We start from the raw sequence: 19,796 nt of genomic DNA on the forward strand, positions 1-19,796 counted from the left end.
GCGGGCCGGGGCCCCCTCACAGGCACCTCCGGGGGCTCGGCCCCGGGGGGCCGCCCCCGCTGTACTCATGGGTCCGCGGCCGGAGCCCCCGAGGCAGCAGCGGCCCCGCTGGGAACCCTTCGTCCTCTTGAGGAGGCGGCTGTGGCGCACCAGCCGCAGGCGGGCAGGCGCCTGCCCTCTCTTTATAACGTTCGCCGGCAGCGGATTGGCGGAGCCGGGCCGGGCTCCAGCCCCGTCCGCCCCGTGCCGTCGCGGCCGCCATGTTAGAGGGGGGGGGCGGTGGGGCTGCCATAAAGCGAGCGGGCGGGGAGGGAGTGCTGGTGGCGGGCGGCGCATGGCGCTGGGCAGGGGTAGGCTGGCGGGGGAGGAAGAAACGGCGCGGGTTGTCGCGCTGGCTTGTCGGCGATAGGAGCGAATGGCGGATGCCGTGATCTCCGGCGGTGGCGAGATGGAGCTGGAGCAGCAGCGGCGGCCGGAGAAGAGCGGCGCGGGCCTCCTCGGGGCGGAGAGTAACAGAGCAGGAGCCGCCGAGGACGCCACACAAAATGGCGGACGCTCTGAGGGCAGTGGCGCTGGGGAGGCGCTGCTGGTGGCTGCTGTCGCTGCAGAAGACAAGGGCCCCCCAAACCTCAGCATCACTAGCGGCAGCCAGCGCAGGAGCAGCGTCTCGGCAGCACCAGAGCAGCAGCAGCAGCCGCCGCCCAGCGATGCGTTGGGGGGGTCGCCCCCTCTCCCTAAGCCCCCAGAAGACGTGCCTGTTAGGAGGAACTTTCAGATCCCCAGGAAGAGCAGAGAAAAGAAAGGTTGTGCCTTCCCTTTCCCTCCCTTCTCTCCCTCGCTCCTATCTTCATCGTATTCATTATGCAGGATCTTTATGCGCCTTACACAGCTGCATGTAAAATCCTGCGGGTGTGTAGGAGGCTGTGGCATGGCTCGGACTGACGAGGCAGCTAGGGATATGTTTTCTGGTATCAGGGAGGCTTCTACATTCTTCTTTCTTCGTACCCCTCCCTCCTTTCTTTTCCATTTTTATTTTGTCACAAGGAGGAACGAATCAAACCAACTCAGCTTGAATTTCAGACCAATGCCTTAAAAAAGGCAGGAAAGCTGGATGCGATCAGGGTGGGCTTTGAGTGTTGAGCCTGGCTCTGCTTCTGGAGATGCACGCAGAGAAGATGGTTCTCTGGGACACGGACATGCAGAGAAGATGGTTCGCTTTCTCTTCCCCCTGCCATCCTCACAGCAGGAGAGGGGTGTAACCCTCTTTAGGGTAGACTGGCAAACACTGAGCAGTTTCATTTAAGTGATGAGGTGCAGAAGATGGTTCTTGTCTAGTGAGAGTTCCCCTATTTGCAAGCAGGAAACAAGCATCACATGTTAACGTGCCTCCTGCTGGAAGTTCCTCTTCCCAGCGTCCTCAGTTGGTTTTTTGCTTTTTGAGTAATTCTTCATCTAAAAGCCCGTGGTGTTTCGTGCTTTTCATGAGATTCCATTGGCCTCTGCTTATCTTTGGTTTTGTTCAGTGGCACTGAAGACATGTTTTCCAGAAACCTATCTCAGTTCTTGACCCGTTGCAGCTTGGGGTCAGTAACGTAGTATGTGTTAAAAAATACCTGTTTGCATAGGCTTCTAGTTCTTCAAAGAAGAGTCTAACATCTATCTTCTTGAAATACTTTCTTCTGTAAGGAAGAGATGAAGGTAGGTTTGTTCCATTATCCATTCTTTTCCTGTCCCCCCTTCCATTTTTGGCAATAACTTCCCCTTTCTCCTTTTCTTTCCTTCTTTACCATCCCCATCTCTTGAGGGGGTATACCAGGCTGGCAGAGGTTCGTTACAAAAAGAATTGGGTTGATTTGTAGGAGGAAAAAAAAAAACAACTTCTTAATATTCATCTGATGGGGAAATGTCTGGAAAAAAACATGGTGCCTCTTGCACTTTGTTATCTCAAGTGTGATTACATTTGAATACTTTTAAATATAACTCAGTAGTGTGTATTACTTAACCACAGACATGTGAAGTTCTTGTTTAGCACTTGGTTCCAATGTGAATGAAAATCCAGGAAATACCTTGTTACATCACATAGTTCATCATTTGTCTCTGCGGAAGTAGATCTGAAGTATGTAATTCAAGCATCAGACTCCTTGTTAGGGTAGAAGAGGAAACCATTCTTATTCTAATTCTAAATACACTTGCAGATACCAAGGTTGTTTGATCCGTTTTTAGGGGTTTACTTTTTAGTGGACCGGAGTCCTCTTTCTTTCCAGCATACTGAAGATTCTTGGATGTTTATTCTTAAGTCATATTGGTGACTTACAGTTTCCGAAATACTCAAAACAGACTTTACATTCTGTCTACAGTGCTTGTGGGCTTATAATTGTTTATGGTTGCTTGATTGGTTTTGCAAGATCAAATTTTTGTATTATGTCATACCACAATACAAAGTGGTGTGAGAGAGCAGATGATCAGAAGTCGGCAAGCATAAAAATTGCCAACATGATCTTTGAAGAGAACTGAAGTGTTGTTGATACTGGCATTTGAGAAACAATACAATTAAATCAGCTGTGGAACTACATGAGAAGATCAACAGTGCATGGATCATCTGATCTTATATTGGCATACACTTAAAAGGTACATGGTTCCAGTATTCAAGTATATCTTGTTATATAAGAAGTACAGATGTAACATCTGTGCCTCTCAAGAGAGCTGCTTTGGCTAGATTCCTTCCAGCATGAAGCAACACATGGAAGCTTCTTCTGGCCTTGTTTTTGGAATTGCCCTTGTTTTGCTTTCCAAATTTCAGTGTTTATTCCTGGACCTACCATACTGTTAGGTACCTGCTGTCTTGGTTATGAAGACTAACCTGTCATGTACAAACCATAAATTCTATTCAGGATAAAGTAACATCCTTCTTTTTTACTTTATTTATTTATTTATTTATTTTTCCCCAAAACGTACTTTTGGAACAACTTTTGATTGTGAAGCAATGATGTTCATAAAATTAAATCTGTGAAAAATGTAAAGGAAAAGCTATAGAAAGCTTCGAATGCAGTTTCTTATTCAGCTCTTCTAGGATTTATCTATGAACCTATTTGGAGACTAATGAGGGACCAAAAGTTGATGGAAAGAACCTTGCCGTTGTGGAGGAATGCATCTGGAGGTTGCATACTTTTTAGAACTAGCTTTGGTTAGCTGTCACAGAATCTTCTGACTTTTTTTTTTCTAGTAGAAGAATTCTGGAAGCCAGACCTTATGGAAGGTTGGCTTTGAGGTGGTGGAGGTTTTTTTGTTTTGTTTTTCTGCATGTGTGCATGCATTTTTTTTGAGTACTTAAAAGCAAGGTGTCTTGAAGTTGTTTTCTGTTCTTCTTGGTATATACAGTTTGGTAAGAGGTTGTTAACACTCTCCTGAGTTGCTTGGCTCTTTTTCATGTTAGAACTGTAGCCTACTGCCATGGCTTCTTCTGATTTTATTGTCAGATTTCAGATGTCCAAATCTGCCTGAGACTTCAAAGATCGTTTTTGAACAAGACGAGGAAGAAATTACTCTCAAGATAAATTATTAGAAGTGTGCTTTTGCTTACTGAACTAACTTCAGCATAATGGTGCTTTTACCGGAAGGCAGTTCCAAAAGACAAAAGATATGCTTGAGGAGCTGCCATTGCCTGAAGGGATTGCTTGCTGGTAAACGTTGGGCTCTTACTTCCACCTTCCATGGCTGACAAAATTAGCAAACGAATGCAGTTTCTCAGTCATAGTGGGGTGAGAAAGATCTTGTATCTTTGAAAGTCTTAACAAGTACTTGCTTGGAAGACTTGGTAACTTAAAAGCATTTGATGTTTCATTTTCTTTGTCTTTTGTCTTCTAATCTTCTGTGTCTTTAGTTGGATTGTGTATCTGCTATTTGCTACCTTATGTTTCTACTTCAGGATTTTTTTAAGCCATCCTTGTGGTAACTACTTTTGAGAGCAAAAGAAATTTTGGGCTGAGAAAGATCATGTAACTCTATCCTTATGCTTCATTCACAGCACTGATTTTTGATCTTAGTCTTTAAAAAAAAAAAAAAAGACATTAAAAATGCTTTTTATTTTTTTAAAGCAGGAGTAGTTTGTAAAGAGGTTAAGATGCTGCCAAGTTATCTGATAATAAAATAACTAATTTGCATTTCTTCAATTAAAGGGTAGTTCAGTATGCCTTAAAGAGAATCTCATCCTTTTCTTTGTATTCTGACTTAAAACCTGATAGCTCCAAATTCTGTTTACTCAAGTCGAATCAGCAAACAATTGGGAATGTGAAACTTACAGCAGCTAGGGAGCTCCATGCATCCAAACACACACCCTCGTGTTGGTCTCAAGAGTAGGGACTGTATTAGTTAATCATATTTTCTACTTAAAAAGTACATACCTATTTGCCAGTACACTAGGTAGAAAATAAGTAGCAGTACTGTTCTTACTTCCGCAGAGCAAATTGGCAAAACCCCCAGTAACTGAATGTGTTGTAAGGACTAGCATGCAATATCCTAACATAAATTACTGCCTGATTTACATGGGTCAATAAAGGTGCAGCAAATCCATGGTAGGTTTGTACAGTGAAAAATAAATAACACATACATTCCTTTCAAGTGATGTGGGACTGGAGATAAGCATGACAATCTTATCCTTTGGCTATAAGCACAGGATGTGGTGACTGCTGTAGATGGACTGATTTAGGACTTGGTTTTTATTTCTCGTTTCTGAACTCTTCTGTGTAGTATAGACCCTTGCATAGTGACCATAACCCTTTAGGTAATAGCTAGCTGCCCTTTAGCATCAATGCACAGACAACAGATCAAGAAGCACTGCCTTGCTTCTTACCTCAGTAGGTCATGTTTCAGGTTTTTCTGTCCTTGTGTTTTGGCATGTACATAATTTTTTAAAGAGGGCACAGAGTGCATTGTCTTCACTTGGTTAGTGTCTTACCAAGTCCAAGTCCTGCAGTGCCACCAGTTCTGGAAGGATGGACAAAGTAGAGTTGAGTCATCCGTGAAGCATATGATTAGTGCACTCAAAGACTTGTACTTGGATGAGGAAAAGCAACTTCATACCATTCACTGTAACTTTTGTTTGACTGCTGTATATAGTAGTTTATCTGAAATTCAAACCTAAGTCACCTTTTTTTTTTTTTTCATTTTGTGATTAAAATACTGTCCAGTGGTCAGTATAGTAGATTTTCCATGCTCTGTCCATCATTTGGTACTTCAGAAGACGATAGAAACAAAATTGCTGCTCTTGAAGAAGAAATGCATGGTTGGTGCAAAGTTCTCAAGCTTAGTGTAGATTGGCTGCTTCTACTGTGTATGAAAAGATAGCAAGCAGACAGTAGGTTTTGGTAATAAAATCTGGTGTTTATACTCTGAAACATAAAAAGTAGCAAGTTAGTTCTGTAAGGAATTCACATTCAACTGATTTCATTCATGTTCCTTTTCTCTTGGTCGGTGGATGACATCTGATCATAAAGCCAGTCGATCAAAATAATTAATGCAGGAAGTGATGCAAGGTTACCTGTGTGATGATTACTGTTCTTGTTCACTTTGTGTTACTGTGGGCAGTGAGCATCAGAGGAACAAATCCCTTTACTATGCAAGTTTTGGGTTTATTAAGCATTTTCCTGCTAAAAGGTGGATCTAAGTTCTCATTCTTGGACTGATGAGAGCAGTTAGGAATCAATCTTGCTTTAATGTTCTGTACATAAATACATTAAAAACTTAAAATCTCAGGAGTGACCTTTGCCCATGTATTTCAAAATATTTCTGTTTTCATCTGTCTTTTCTGCAAAGGTAACAAAAGCACTTCCAGTTTCATTCGTACCACTAGTGACTTTATGATAGATAACACTTGTTTAAGGTGGACATTTGGAGAAGCACAGGAGCATACGAATATTACTGAATAAGTAACAACAGCAATAAAACCTACTTTCAGTCCTCTGCTAAGACACTGAAGAATTGCTATATTAAAAAAAAAAAAAAAAGCTCCAAAGTACTGTACTCCATAATAAAAGGGATAATGCAAAGCCCTCCCCTAAATGTTCTGAGCACTGCTGCTGCAGCAGTCTACATAAGGCCTTCCTATCTGAAGAGCAGGGCACTGGCTGTTCTTCAGTGAGTCTGTCTTGACTCGTTCTTTAGAGCTTTACACAAAGCAGGGAATATCTAAATACATGGGAACAGCAGCAGTATTGGAATGAATGGCAGGATCTCCACCAATGTCCTCATGTGCCTCTGCCTAGTTTTGAGGCTGGGCAGTAGGCATGGCATCACAGTCACGGGTCACCAGCAGGTCCTGGGGAGTCTGCTATTGCCTGGGCTCAGTGGTAAGAGATGGGCTGGGTTTGACAGAGCATGCATTTCTAGGGAATAGGGCTCTGTGTGGGGAGGACATGCACGGTAATTGTCCAGGAAACAGGAAATGTGGGCAAGCAGCTGCCATTGGCAGTCTGTCTTACCGGTATTTTAAGAAGAGGACTTGGCAGTATGTGAAGCCTGTGCCCTACCATACTGTGGTTTGATAACTCAGAGCTGAGAGGGGCCTGAGGGCATGAGTTGGGTCAGGCAGTGCTCTTCAGCGTATTTCATTAATAGTTTTTTTAATAGTTATGTATCTAGCTAATAGTTTCTTTCTTCAATACAACTGCATTCAATCTTACAATATTACACTAAGTTTAGAATTTCTTCCGCTTCTGATTATCTGTACTCCCAAATTGCTGTTAGCCTTTTTGAGAATGGACATGTTATCGCAAAAAGAGGTGTTATAAGAACCATTTCCTAATCATTTTCAGAATTCTTTTAAAGCAACACTTGTGCAGTGTTGCTCCTGTTGGAATAATTGCTGTATTTTAGTTAGTGGATGGGATACTACATCATAAAGTGGGCATAAATATAGCTTTTGCTAGATAACTCAAGTAACTTCAGTTTCTGTTTAGAACATTTGCTTCATGCTCAGGTTAATGCAGTAAATATTTCCTGTTAAAATAAGGCATAGATTACTATCTAAATGTGCTCTCATTTCAATTAATGAAATTGGAGGTAAGCTATACAGAAGCAATTCAACTCTATTTGCTGCTAGAATAATGGTAGAGCATCCTGTGTATGAGCCAAGTGCTACTGTAGTTCATTCCCAACTATTGTAACTCCTAGACATTTCAGCTGGTGGTGGTTTGAGGGTTGTTTTGGAGGAAGATAAGTGCTCCTACCCCTACAAAAAGAGCAGAAGCCGTCTCAGATGTGGTGGGAATGCTTCCTGATATTTGTAGTACTGCAGGATGTTGCACTTCCTGAGCCTTGTGAATGGTATTGCACAGAGAAACCAGTTGCTGTTCTGAACTGGTTCAGTTCCCTCAGGACTATTACTTTCCTAGACGTAGTCTCACAATTGGCACTCACATTCTTTGCTGGCACACACTCTGGTTCCTCTTCTGATCAATTTGTCACTTGTGGTACTCAGAAGCTTGGGGGCATGAAAACTTTTCTGTGTGAACTTAGGCGAGATTCCCCAGAAGGCAGTTGAAGAGCTTTCATTTTGAATTCATGTAAGGGATAAGATCATAGAGCATGAACGCGCGCAGTGTGGTTTTTCAGCAATAAGAACTTATTGGACTTTTTAATTTATACAATATAATATTAAATTTATTCATATTTAGCATAATTACCATATGCAACAAAGAAAAAAACCTTAATAGTTCTAAAGAGATGCTGAGCCATGAAATTGTTTTTAATGTTTTTATTAGAACAATTTGTTCCTGGTTTTTAATTAAAAGAGCTAATTAATTTAATTAAAATGTTATAAATTTAATGACAGTGTTTTACAGTACTTAGATGTTTTCAAATTATAAATTGAGACATACTGAGGTGCTTCCCTTATGAGCTTCTGAGAACTAGCTGTTCAAAAGGAATATTAAAAAAGCATGAAGTGTCTTTTTTTTTTTTTTTTTGAAAGATGCTGTAATTATAGGAACCTGTCTTGCCTAAATTCCCCCTTAGAAAAATAATTTAGAATAAATGACATCTAAAATGGATCATGAACACGTCTTTATGTATAAACTGTCAATGAGCTGGAAAACTTAGGTTTTGTTTTGTTTTGTTTTTTTCAGACCAATGTTGGTGCTTATTTTATTTCTTCTCTTTTATAGCACTCTTTCAGCCAGTAGCTGTGGGCTCTCGAGAGTTTGAGGATGTTGTGAAGATTCTGCATTCATCTTACTTGGAACCCAGTTCAGTGTCGAATTTTAATTACAAGAGAGCCAGCTTAGTGCACAGTGAACTGTTGGAAAAGGAAGTGAGTATGTTTGTGGCTTCTCTTTATGGATAAGGTACAGATCAAATCAAATTAACTTTAGTGGTTTTTTTTTGGAGTTAAGAGACAATGACCCAGGGATTATTTTCTACTTGTGTGCTTGATGATTAATTGCAAAACCACATTCCTGAGAATGTAAGCAACTATTTTTCAGGCAAGTTTGCTACTACACAGGTGTAAAATAATACCTGAGACACTCGAAGACTAAAAGAAAAATTGTATTTGGTACCCTTTTGCTTTGTGTATTTTTTGTTTTCAAAAATGTTCTTGATGTATTTTATGCTCTTTATATATTTTTAATAACCTGTAAAGAGGTTATAGGGTCTACTTTGAATGGCCTCATGCTTCCTGTGAAATTTAATACCTTTCTTATACCAAGTTTACATAATCTCTGTAATTGTTGTCCAAGAATTAAACTTGTAGCACTTCTGCTGTACCTTATCTCCTGTCTTAAATCCAGTCTTAGCTTTCTTTCACAACTGTGAAATAGGTTTCAAGTCCCGGTACCAAAAAACTTCAAGTACAGAGTGACAGTATATGTAACTGGTAAACTCTGAAGCGTATTTTTTTCTGCTACTATATGATTTGTGGTTTATGGTTGCAGCTTGGGTATATACAGCAACTGCAGCCACCTCCGCATTGAGGTGCAACTGCTAACATACATGCATTGTGTAAGAGAGAAGTGAATGTAAGGACAATTTTATGGAGTTTCAGACGTGATATGGAAAGCATTGAGCTGAATGCTTCTTCTTGACAGGCATGCTACTAATAACACTAAAACATTACTGCACTTACTGGCGCACACTACTGGTTTAAAGAATGTTTTCTTTTAGGCCAGTGATATTTTCTATGTGTATATGTTTGGTTTTTTTTTAAATTGAATTGTAGCATAATGTAATCTCATTCAAATTAGCTTTTGATTGTTTTTCTGCAGTTGGAACTGCTAACTTAGAAGGGGTCTTAAAGCATTGACACTTGAATGTGACTGCAATAATCTGTCTATACATGTTAAGAACTTATTGTACAGTTCACAGAAAAACGCAGAGAGTTGAAGTTTGATGGTCGCCTAGATAAAGAGCTTTCTGAAACCTATGCGTTTCTAATGGTTGATCGACCTCAGGTAAGAAAACAGAACTGCGTATAAAATGTTTTTTCTGTTTTAATTCACAAGCGTTTTCTTAAACTGAATGCTGTTATTGACACACTTCACATTTTTTACTGACGTCTTTAAATAATTTCTGCAAAATTCAGCCATGGAAGGCTTAGAAGGATTGGAAAGTGGTGATACTATGTCACAGTTAAAATCCTTTATTCGTTATGATTTAGGATGTACCATTTACATGTCTCTGTAAAAGTATATTTTCCATTTTAGACTCTGACTTACAGATAGAAAGGTAGATTTCTCTGGACTGTGTGTGGGTTTCTGTTGTGTGGTTGTTTTCTTTGTGGTGGCTTTTTGTTCTCTCTCTCTCTTTTTTTTTTTTTAATTTAATGAAGCTTGCATGTTTTCATTACAGTTCTTTTTTTGAGTAAAGAAGAGGTACCTTAAAGAGAATTGCATAAAAGTTACTTGTATGATGAAAACAAGCATAGTTCTCTTCCTGTTCTTTTAAAAGCTCGCTGAACAAAAATGCTCATGCTGTTTTTCTGTGTATTCATGTCAGACTTATTTTCTGTTTAGTAGGTAAGAAATACGACTTAGTGTGTAGATAAGACTCTAAGATATGTGTCACGCATATAGATATGTGGATGCATTCTTAGTGTATTTGTGTGCTCCAAATGTGCATTTGTCCTATATAATCTTCAGTAATAATAGAAAATGCATCTTATCTTTTGGGTTTCCAATGATATTTTTTAAATGAAAGTGATAGAAAAGGAAGTTCTTTGCTTTATCTACAATTAGAGAGCCAGGATTTCTTAAGTATTCAATCATATGGCAGGTCTACTTCTGTATTATGTTACTAAAATGTATTAAAAGCAAGTAATGTTCATGAAGTGTGTGTAAAATTTAGGATACAGAGAAACTGTTGCATTTGTTTGGGGGTTGTTTTATTTGTTGTTGTTGTTTTTTTTAGCCCAAACAGAATTATGTTTATTGCTGTGTTCACATTCCGGCTTTCCTGATAGGCTTGTTTAAAAAAAATGCCTGTTTTCCACAGATCCAAAGCATATGTGAAAAGGGGCTGCAGGTGGGCCACTCCAAAATAACAATTCTTGGCAGCCCTTCCATGGGTAACTATCTTTTGATTATATGTGCTGATATTAGTCAGTGTGACTTGGCAGAGAATGTGATGCAATTGTGTAAACTTTCAGTGCCTTTCCTAGCACTTACCTGCAGGAACATCACATATAGGTATTTTTAGCAAAGTAAACTGACATCAAGGCTTTATTTTGTAACTCTGTTTTTGACTAGATTATTTAAAACTCCTTTTTCAGAGGAATTTGAGACCTAATTCTCATTTTGTTTCAAGTCCTACCAATACAATATGTATTTGATTTCAGTTGCAGTTATTTAATCAGACGTAGTCTGTTCCAACAAGTAAGTATTTGTCTGAGGCCTTAAAATCTATGAAATTATGTTTGAAATCTTCAAAAGCAAGAAATTACTTTGCCTTCTGCATTTGAGCGTCACTTCACAATTCAAAACCAGTGTACTCTTGTGAACAGTGTAGGATGAAAAATTGCTGATGATGCTAGTGCTTTCCTGACTTGACAGTCATATCTTCCATTGCTTATACCCGTGTTTTGTAATAGGACACAATACAGAAGGACTCCAGGAGTTTTGGAAAAAAAGCAAAAACTGAAAGCAATATCTGTATAGCATTTGGGCAGAGCTTGTGCTCTTGGTCACAACGCTTTTAGTAATGTATTTTTTAGTAATGTTTTTCAGTTTGTACTCCTTTCAAACTGAGTTAATGTCCATGTTCTACTGTGATGTTTAATGCTGTGCTTGGTGAGAATAGACATTTATTCTACTGTCTAGAATGTGGAAGTTGTGAACATGCCATTATACTTTTTGCTGATGCAGTTAGAAAAAAATTGGTAAATCTTTATTGATTGGAAGACACTGAGCTTTAGTCCTATGTAATGCTTCTTCTACTAACATTTTAACATTCATCATAACGTAGTGTTTTTTTCTGTTTTTAATATTATTCTCAGGTGTGTATATCTCCAGGTATGCTGATTTGTTGCAACCTAATCCTCTAGAAGCTGGAGCAACTGGAGATGTGATTGTTTTTAAAATAATAAAGGTAAATTCTTCTTGCTTTCTCTTGAAGGCTTATATTGCTTAGTGATACAATAAAAGTAGTTCTAACCTTACTTCTTGAACCTCCATTCATACAATTGTCTTCTTACAGAGAATCTAGAAACCAACTGGTTTTAAAATCCAATGTTGACATTGAGATTAAATACAGAATAAGAAATTTTTATAAAAGTTAAGAAATATGTTTTCTACAGGAATACGTTCTTTTTTTTCATATTTTCGTAAACATCTTTCCAAAACTTCTCTTTTATTACTTACTTCCTCATGTACTTGATGCAGTTTGCCAGTTTTCAGGGAAAAGCTTGTTTACAATTCTTCCGCTTTATTACAGGGAAAAATGAAAAGCATATATGACCACATAGGCATGAAAGCAGTGGAATCGACAGTGAAGAGTGCATTAGATCCAACACCCAAGCATGAATGTCATGTTTCAAAGAATGCAAATAAAGTAACCTCCTTGCTGGCTTATCGAGCATATGAACTTACTCAGGTAGTAGAAGGTTGAGTGTGTGTTAACTTAAATAAAAACCTTATTAAGCAAAAAAACAAAACAAAAACAAACAAAAAAAACAACAACAACCAATCAACCAATTGATAATTGTGGAGGCAAATTGCCTGAAGATGTAACTTAATACTGAACTTGTCCTGTAATGCTGAAGCTGTCTGGTGTACGTTAAGCAGTAGCTCACAGAAGCCTTTATTAGAAATTACAGAACAACGTGTCAGCCTCTCCTGTTAGCCTTACGTACATGTACACCCTAAAGTAGTGCCTGTCCTGTCAGTGTTAGGTAAACCAGGAAGTAGAATGTGGAAAAAAATATGGTAATTGGTCGTATTATAACATACATATGAGAATGGCATTTAAAACTGTATTTTGGGTAGCAGCTCTTTAAGAATTAGGTTGTTGGTGGTAAGAGCACCATAAATATGATTTATTATAGTAATTTATAACTTGATAGATGTACCAGATAATATTTGGCATAATAAAAGATTTCAGACTATTAAACTCTTTTTCCATTAGTTTGCATAAGTAGTTAATCATGAGGTATATTTTTTAAGCTATTGCTGTGAAACAGTGCACCTTTCTGGGGACAAAGGTCAGGGGCTATTGTATTTGCAAAATATAGTTTATGAGTTTTTAATTCAAAGCTATGTTATTTTTCTAGTACTATTTCTATGAATATGGCTTTGATGAGATAAGACGAAGACCAAGGCATGTTTGTCCCTATGCTGTTGTTTCATTTACTTACAAAGATGAAATGGTGCAAACACCAAAATTCCTGCCCCCATCAAGGTAAGCTAGGAAGTGAATTTTGGAAAGACTGCATTCAACGTGAATTCATAGCTCTTAGTAATAGTTTTGCATCAATTTAGATGAACAGTGCTGAAATGGATGGATGTGTTACAGGGATGTAGTATAATAAATGTTTCTAATGTAAAGCAAGAGGTGACAGAATTGGTCTTATGCAGCAGGCTGCCCTGTAGGAAGCAGTTCTATTGCTCTTCTCATTTACCTCACCTTCTACCCTAGGGGGAATCCAAATAAAGCTTTGTAGAATAGAGTCATACAAATGTTCACAGCAGTACCTTGTTTGGTATTCCAAAAAATGTTCTGTATACTTAGTCACCAGACTATTTGCTAGTGTTTTCTTATGGCTTGTAGAGCGACTGTCTATGTTGATGACAGATACGATATGATACCTGTGCTGATAGGAAGGCATCCAAATGTGGGGACTGTACTAGTGCTAACAACAGTTACTGGATGTCAAAATCAGACAAGTTGCTGAAATGGTAGCTTGAGGCTAGAGAGTGTAATCAGCGTTGCTATTACTAGATTGATAAAGTCTCCTTAATATAAGGTTTCAGTAGCCACAAGCTTCTGTCTCAAGCCAGTAATCATCTCCTTTCTTTTTGTTAGATCAAACAGCTTCAACACAGAGAGAAGTACAGGTAAGAATGAATTGAAATTTAGTACTTCTATGATTGTAGGCTTGGAAAGTATTGGACATTTTTGCCCATGTAGTTTGATTTGTGTTTAATTAGAATGATTGCTTGGTTATGTTGACTGTCTACCTAACTTTTATTCTGTACCATACTGATTGCAGTGATCTCTTGTGATATTGGATGGTGTAACAGACACCTTCAAGTGTATGTTTTTCCCTTATAGAACAAACCAGAACTGAATAAAATCGAGTTGTCTTTTCCCTCTGTTTCTGTGTATAGCATAGTAGGAACATACCTTCTGCTCACGAATCTGCTGTTCAGTGCCACTTCAAATAACATGATCCTCTCCCACTTTTCTTTTGAACATCATTCAAGCAAAATATTCTTATGTATAAACATAGCAGCAGTTAAGTTATGAGGATGTCGTTGGCAACAAGGACATGCTTATATATACGTGTACAGGTAATATACCAACTACTTTGCTCAGAGCAGGTCAAAACAAGATAGGATTGCAAATACTCTTACCTTAAATAATAGGTGTAAAGGTATTATTGTCTGGTGTGTTATTAGTAGGAAATTTCCTCAAAATAGCTTTTGGAGGTTCAGCAATCTCTTTACTACTATTTCGTTTCAGTCCCTCCTAACAAGTGGTTTCACTCTATTTCTGTCTCCATCTTAATTTAGATAAATCTAACTACACATTATGGAGGGGACAGCTCTGGAATAAAGGCAAACTCCTGTGCCATGTTTCCTTGAAGTCAGGAGCACGTCCTTTCCTTCCATGCAAGCTGTGAGTATTACTGTTTAAAGAATAAGTTGAAAATACTGCTGTGTCAACTCTATTAGACTAGTGAATTTAAGACATATTCAGGTAAAAGTCTAAAATGTACATTGACCAGATGCTTTAAATACCAAACTAGACTCTTAAATCATGAGTGTCCAGAGCTGCCTTTAGTTCATGCTCACAACTTGTCAGTCTTCGGTGTTGTTGGTGTTTTTTTTCCTGTTTTGTTTTTTATTCTTTGTTTTTCTTAAGTGACACACACTCCTTTGGAACAATAAATATCATTGTCTCACAGGATAGCTTAAAGAACTGATGTTTTATGAGAATGTATTTGATAATTCTTTTTTGGTCAATGAGGATCAGACTATGAAGGTCAAAGAAGAGAGGCCTTTTACTTATTTATTTTTATTTACCTCTCCCTCCTGCACCCTTTGTCTCTAGTCCTGAGAAGCTTGATGTTGAAAAAGTTGTAAGCATTGACCAACTGAAGAAGAAAATTTCACCTGCGTTGTTGTATAAAGAAACTTACCTAGGAGCAAAAGAAGGTAAATTGTGCTAGCTTTTTTTTTTTTTATTTTAAATTTTTATTTATTTAAGAACGTTTAGAAGTTTACTGAGTTACAGTTTTATTTTTTTTCTTCTAAACTTCTTTCTCCCCTTGTACCACGTCAGTGTTGAAGAATGGAATGTACTGTAGTCTTTATGAAGTTGTGGAGAAGTCCCGTTCTGGTAATCACTTGGAGGGATTACTTCAAAAGCTAGAGAAAGAGAAACTTGTGAGTGTTACAGATTTGACTATTCACTTTTCAAAATAACTTTAGTAACTAGAAATTGAGACATGCGAAAAGATGCATGGTCTCACTGGAATTACAAAGCTAGCATATTCCAAAATAGCTTATCATAGCACTTCCCTCACTTTCCTACCTTGACTGGAATTTAGCTTACAGGAAGTAAGAGTATTCATAATGTCAAAATGTCTGTTAGAAGCTTAGAAGCAGTGTGCTTTTTTTTCTTTTATTTCTTTTTTTTTCCTCTTCCTTCAAAACAGGTTCTCGTTAAACCACTTCTGGACAGAGGATTTCTTTTTCTTCTTTCTCCTTGGCAAATGACATCCCCTTATGGTATGCATACTCTATGTTTGGTACTGTGGTTGTGGTGATGGTGGTATTGTTGTTGTTTGGTTTATAGTTGTCTTTTGAAGCATAGGGGTCTTCTCCTTTCCAACCATTTTTCTTTTTGTAGATCACCAAACTGGACGGTCCCGCATGTTAAATGCGTTATTTCTGTTTCCTGAACCTAGAGGTATAATTAGCTCAAGTAAGTTTGTTCACTTCTGTGTGTGTTATGTGGTCAGTTAAATGATGATTATAGTCTACTGAAATCAACAGTAGAACAGTGTTACAACTTAACACTGTAAACCAGGAATAATAGTTTGTTATAGCAATGGTGATGGTGTTCAAAAAGTGTTCATTTCTTCATGGAACTAAGGCATTTCTTCATGGCACTAAGTATTTTAGGCTCACTTGTTCCTAGTTTAAAACTAAAACGACTTCAGATTTCTTGGTTGTGCATAGTAGTAGAACTGAGAGTGTTCCAGAGATCTGTGTGCTAGGAATGTTACTGCACTTTTATAGTGGGGGGGGGGGGGTATTTCTTTAACTAACACAATGTGAAGGACAAAACATCTGAAAGTTTGTTGTTTTGATTTGGGATATGCACAAAAACCTGACCATATAATAAAGACGAATGAAAGGACTTGGCTTTAGTGTTGGGATGAGACTTAAAAGTTAATCTTTGACAGCTGAAATTTGCAATCAGTAGAATGCAGTTCTATTTTGGCCTGCTGTGAGTTAGTTAGAAGTGATGTTGTCAAAGTGTAGCTCTCTTCAGGAAGTTCCTGTTTGAAGTCTTAGCTGCTTCCTAGATGCTTACCTCTATGTTTCTTATTTTAATTTTTCTAACTTGAGTGATGGTTGATAAAATCGAAGCACTTGTAGTTTGGGTAAGAAGAGATAAGACACAGTAAGACATTTCAAGTGTATGTATGCCAGTTCCTTAAAAATATTACAGCTTTTTGCTGCCGTGACATTTCAAAGACTTGTGAGCTGTAGTTTCTGTCAAACACAAAGTTAACCACTGTTTTAAGGCCTCAGTAATTGTTTAAAAGGGTTGAATGAAAGAAAGTTTGATGGAGGAAGAGGGCAGGGGACAGAAATAAATGAATAAAAAGGATATAACTTGGATCTTCCTTTAAATGCTATTTCAAGGATGCAGTAAGAGGTTCTAATAGCATCCCAAGACCGGGAAATCGTGCTCTTGTCAAATGTTCCTATTGCATCTTGTTGAGTTGTATTGGTTTGCAAAGGACCAAAAAAGCTGTATAGCTTTGTGCTGGACTACCAAGCCCAGAACTTACTAAGAACGTCTTTTTTAGAGTTCCATGTCACAAGGATCCCAGTGAGCTTAGAATCAGTACAATGAATGGGGCAGGATTCAATGGGAAGGAGTAATGCCATTTTTTGCAGAGAGCTGTTTTTCAGTAAATCTAAAGTCTTTGAAGTGACATTTTAGGAGGGCCAGTAAGGTGATTTGAATTGGAAATTATGTGTACATAGGATATAGGTTACCACAAAATCATGAAAGTGAACAGTTCATCATGACCATGAATAGGTTGATGTTTAAGTACGCTTTAAAGCTGTTACTTCACACTTACACAAAGAAATCCCTGGCATTTGGGTTATTTCTTCAGTCATTCCAAACTGTGTTTCACCAAATATGTATAATACAGAATATTGCTAGCTAGTCATCATTAATTTATAGCTTTATGATGTGATTTTAATTGTGAATTCCCTTTTCTCCTATGGCAGCACAAAAAAGTGTTCCATTTGGAACACAGAAAAATTCAACTACTGTGGTGTTGCACGAAAATCAGGAGATCATTCCAGAATTCACAAAGTTTATTCAGTCTCTACATTTTGCTTTAATCCAATCTCGTAAAGACGCTACTGCAGATTTCAATACTGTTGTGGAAAAGTATATAAATGAGTATTTGAAAAGATGCTATAGTGGCTCTGGAAAATATAGAGAATTTGTATTATATCGGTATGAATCACGGTTGGATGACAAAAAATTTCTTTATTCTGCTCCAAAAAATAAATCTCATATTGACAGCTCCTTGCAAAACTATATTTTTGGTTGTGAGGCATATCAACTACCTGTTTCTAGAGCTAAGGAATTGATGGAGGGAAATCGGAAACTTCAACAGTTCAGTCCCATCTCAGATTATGAAGCTACAGAAGACACTGATTTTGCCAATGCAAAAAGTGGGAAAAGAATCCGTGCAAAATATGAAGCAACTGCTGCCAAGCGAAAATTCCCTCATCACGGAGATTATGATCCTGATAGACTGAAGGAACTTATTAACTTAATCCAGTGTAGGAAAAAAAATGTAGGTGGAGATTCTGATTCTGAAGACCTTAGAAATAAGAGTGGACTGAAAAGGAAGCTGGAGAAACAGTCTGAAAATCTGCGGAAACACTTAAAAATGAGTGAAGCCTCAGACAATAGTTGTCAGTACGAAGGTAAGAATCTCTTTATTTAGAGTTCCTCTTTAAGTATTGTAATTCACAGCATACTTTTAATTTTAACCTTAATAGATTGAATTTTTTTTTTGTGTGTGTGTGTATTTTAATGCTTGGTGGCTCATTTAAAGATTGGCCTGAGATCTGTTAATAGAGATGTAGTTTATGTAGGTTGTCTCTTTCTAGAATACAAGTTAATAGGGAAGGCTGACTTCCAGAGAGTTTGCTTAGCTGTAGAACTGTCCAAAGACTTTCTAGTATAGGGTACTAAGCAAATTGTGATACAGTAATGTCTTTGACTTCAGGCTTTGCTCTAATTCCTTACAGCTGCAATACCCTATATTAATAATTAGTAAATGTATATTGAAGAAGAGAATTAGATATCTAAGTATGAGCAAAGTAAAGTCAGAGCAGCCAGTAATACGTTTAATGTGACAAAGGAAACAGCTTTATGGTTTTAAGACTGAATTTATTTTGTAAATTAAACTATCTATATCCAAACCTTAGGTAATTACCTTGGATCTTATCTTAATATCTGCCAAAGAAACTTTGATTTCTGTTTCGCTGACAGGGTAATGATATAGGTCTCATTTAGATGGGGAAAACTGGGGAGAACAGGGAGAAGGGTAGCACAAAGAAGAATGGGGGGGGATGTATATCAAGCTTCAGTAATTCCAATGCATCAAATCAGTTCAGAAGATGAAAAGCCTGAGTTAGAAACCAGTTTCCTTTTGGAGAGGTGCAGCTGGCATGTGTGGATGGAGGAGACAGAGGGTAGGCTCCATGATCAATCATGGGATTCCAGCTTGGAAGTTTATGGAACTTGAGAGTCTTTTTACGTTGGTTATTAATATAAAATATGTGACTGTGTTTCCACCTGGCTGTAATCAAAACAGTATTTGTTTGAAACTAAATTTTGACTTAACACTGTCAGGGGTTCCCAGACAGCAACATCTATCAGGAGTTTGAATTTCCATGTTTTTATATAGCTTCAGAAACTGTTCTGTTAGCTTTAGAAACTTTAATCAACATCCTCCTATTTAAAATTTTTTACTAAGAAAGTAAATGTATGTGTAATGTATGAATTGATGCTAAAGAGTGACACTGTGGGTATGTGGAAGGTGTTTGGTGTGTGCATGTGTCTGTTTTTGCTTTTGTTTTAAAACTTAGTAATGGATTACTTTTCCCCTTCTCCCCCTATCTGAAGGGGGCAGAACCTCGGACTCTCCACACTCAGTTTTCTCAATTATTACTGGTCTTGGTGGACATGATACTGACTTGAGGCAGCAAGATGTTTCCGACCCTGCTGTTACTGACACACATGGCCTCATTAAACTGCTGTTAGAAACACTAGCTAGTTCAGGACACTTGGATTCGTCGTTGGCACGGTCTGTAAATCAAGCTTTAGGATTAAACACTGATGAAATTGAAGAAGATATGAGACAAAAATATGAATATGAATCCATTCCAGCACAGGACAGAGATGATCATGAGCTTCCTAATGCTGTTCAGGCTGAAAATGTTAACTTCAAGGACCCACAGAGCCCTGTGATGCTAGAAACTGATGCAGCTTGCTTACCCTACCCTACTGATGTTGACCTACGGCTTTCAGCTAATGAAGTAGGCCTTGAACACACACTGCGTTTAAAAGTAAGTGAAACTGGCTGATAGGCTGATGCTAGTAACAGAAGTACTATTTTTGTAAACATTATGAGAATTAATAAAAAGACCTTGTAATTTTTAAATAGGTAAGTACTAACTTTTCTGTGAAGAAGACTTTCTGTTTTGCAGGAGAGTATATAGAAAATTCTAACTTTAAGATGCTTCTTTCTCATTCTTTGTCTATTCTTTCTGTAATAAAATTGTAATTAAGAATATCTGGAAGGTGGAAAGCAACCA

At 38.0% G+C, this 19,796-nt stretch overlaps 1 protein-coding gene across 2 annotated transcripts in view; it reads left to right on the forward strand.

The window, feature by feature from the left end:
* The first annotated feature begins 380 nt into the window (after positions 1–380).
* TASOR (transcription activation suppressor) overlaps positions 381–19,796 on the forward strand; it is a 29,685-nt gene continuing 10,269 nt past the window's right edge. The window contains exons 1-15 of one of the 2 annotated variants that reach the window (XM_084292810.1): positions 381–803; positions 8,160–8,305; positions 9,351–9,443; positions 10,483–10,555; positions 11,483–11,574; positions 11,920–12,078; positions 12,755–12,882; positions 13,507–13,538; positions 14,217–14,322; positions 14,758–14,861; positions 14,989–15,092; positions 15,365–15,437; positions 15,559–15,633; positions 17,184–17,897; positions 19,105–19,547. In XM_084292810.1, the coding sequence (XP_084148936.1) occupies positions 416–803; positions 8,160–8,305; positions 9,351–9,443; positions 10,483–10,555; positions 11,483–11,574; positions 11,920–12,078; positions 12,755–12,882; positions 13,507–13,538; positions 14,217–14,322; positions 14,758–14,861; positions 14,989–15,092; positions 15,365–15,437; positions 15,559–15,633; positions 17,184–17,897; positions 19,105–19,547 (2,730 nt within the window). In that variant the 5' untranslated portion in view covers positions 381–415. The remainder of the gene's footprint in view (positions 804–8,159; positions 8,306–9,350; positions 9,444–10,482; positions 10,556–11,482; positions 11,575–11,919; positions 12,079–12,754; positions 12,883–13,506; positions 13,539–14,216; positions 14,323–14,757; positions 14,862–14,988; positions 15,093–15,364; positions 15,438–15,558; positions 15,634–17,183; positions 17,898–19,104; positions 19,548–19,796) is intronic. The other variant, XM_084292811.1, reaches the window with a different exon arrangement.

The sequence above is a fragment of the Netta rufina genome (assembly GCF_964035555.1).
Source record: "Netta rufina genome assembly, chromosome: 10".
NCBI lineage: Eukaryota > Metazoa > Chordata > Aves > Anseriformes > Anatidae > Netta > Netta rufina.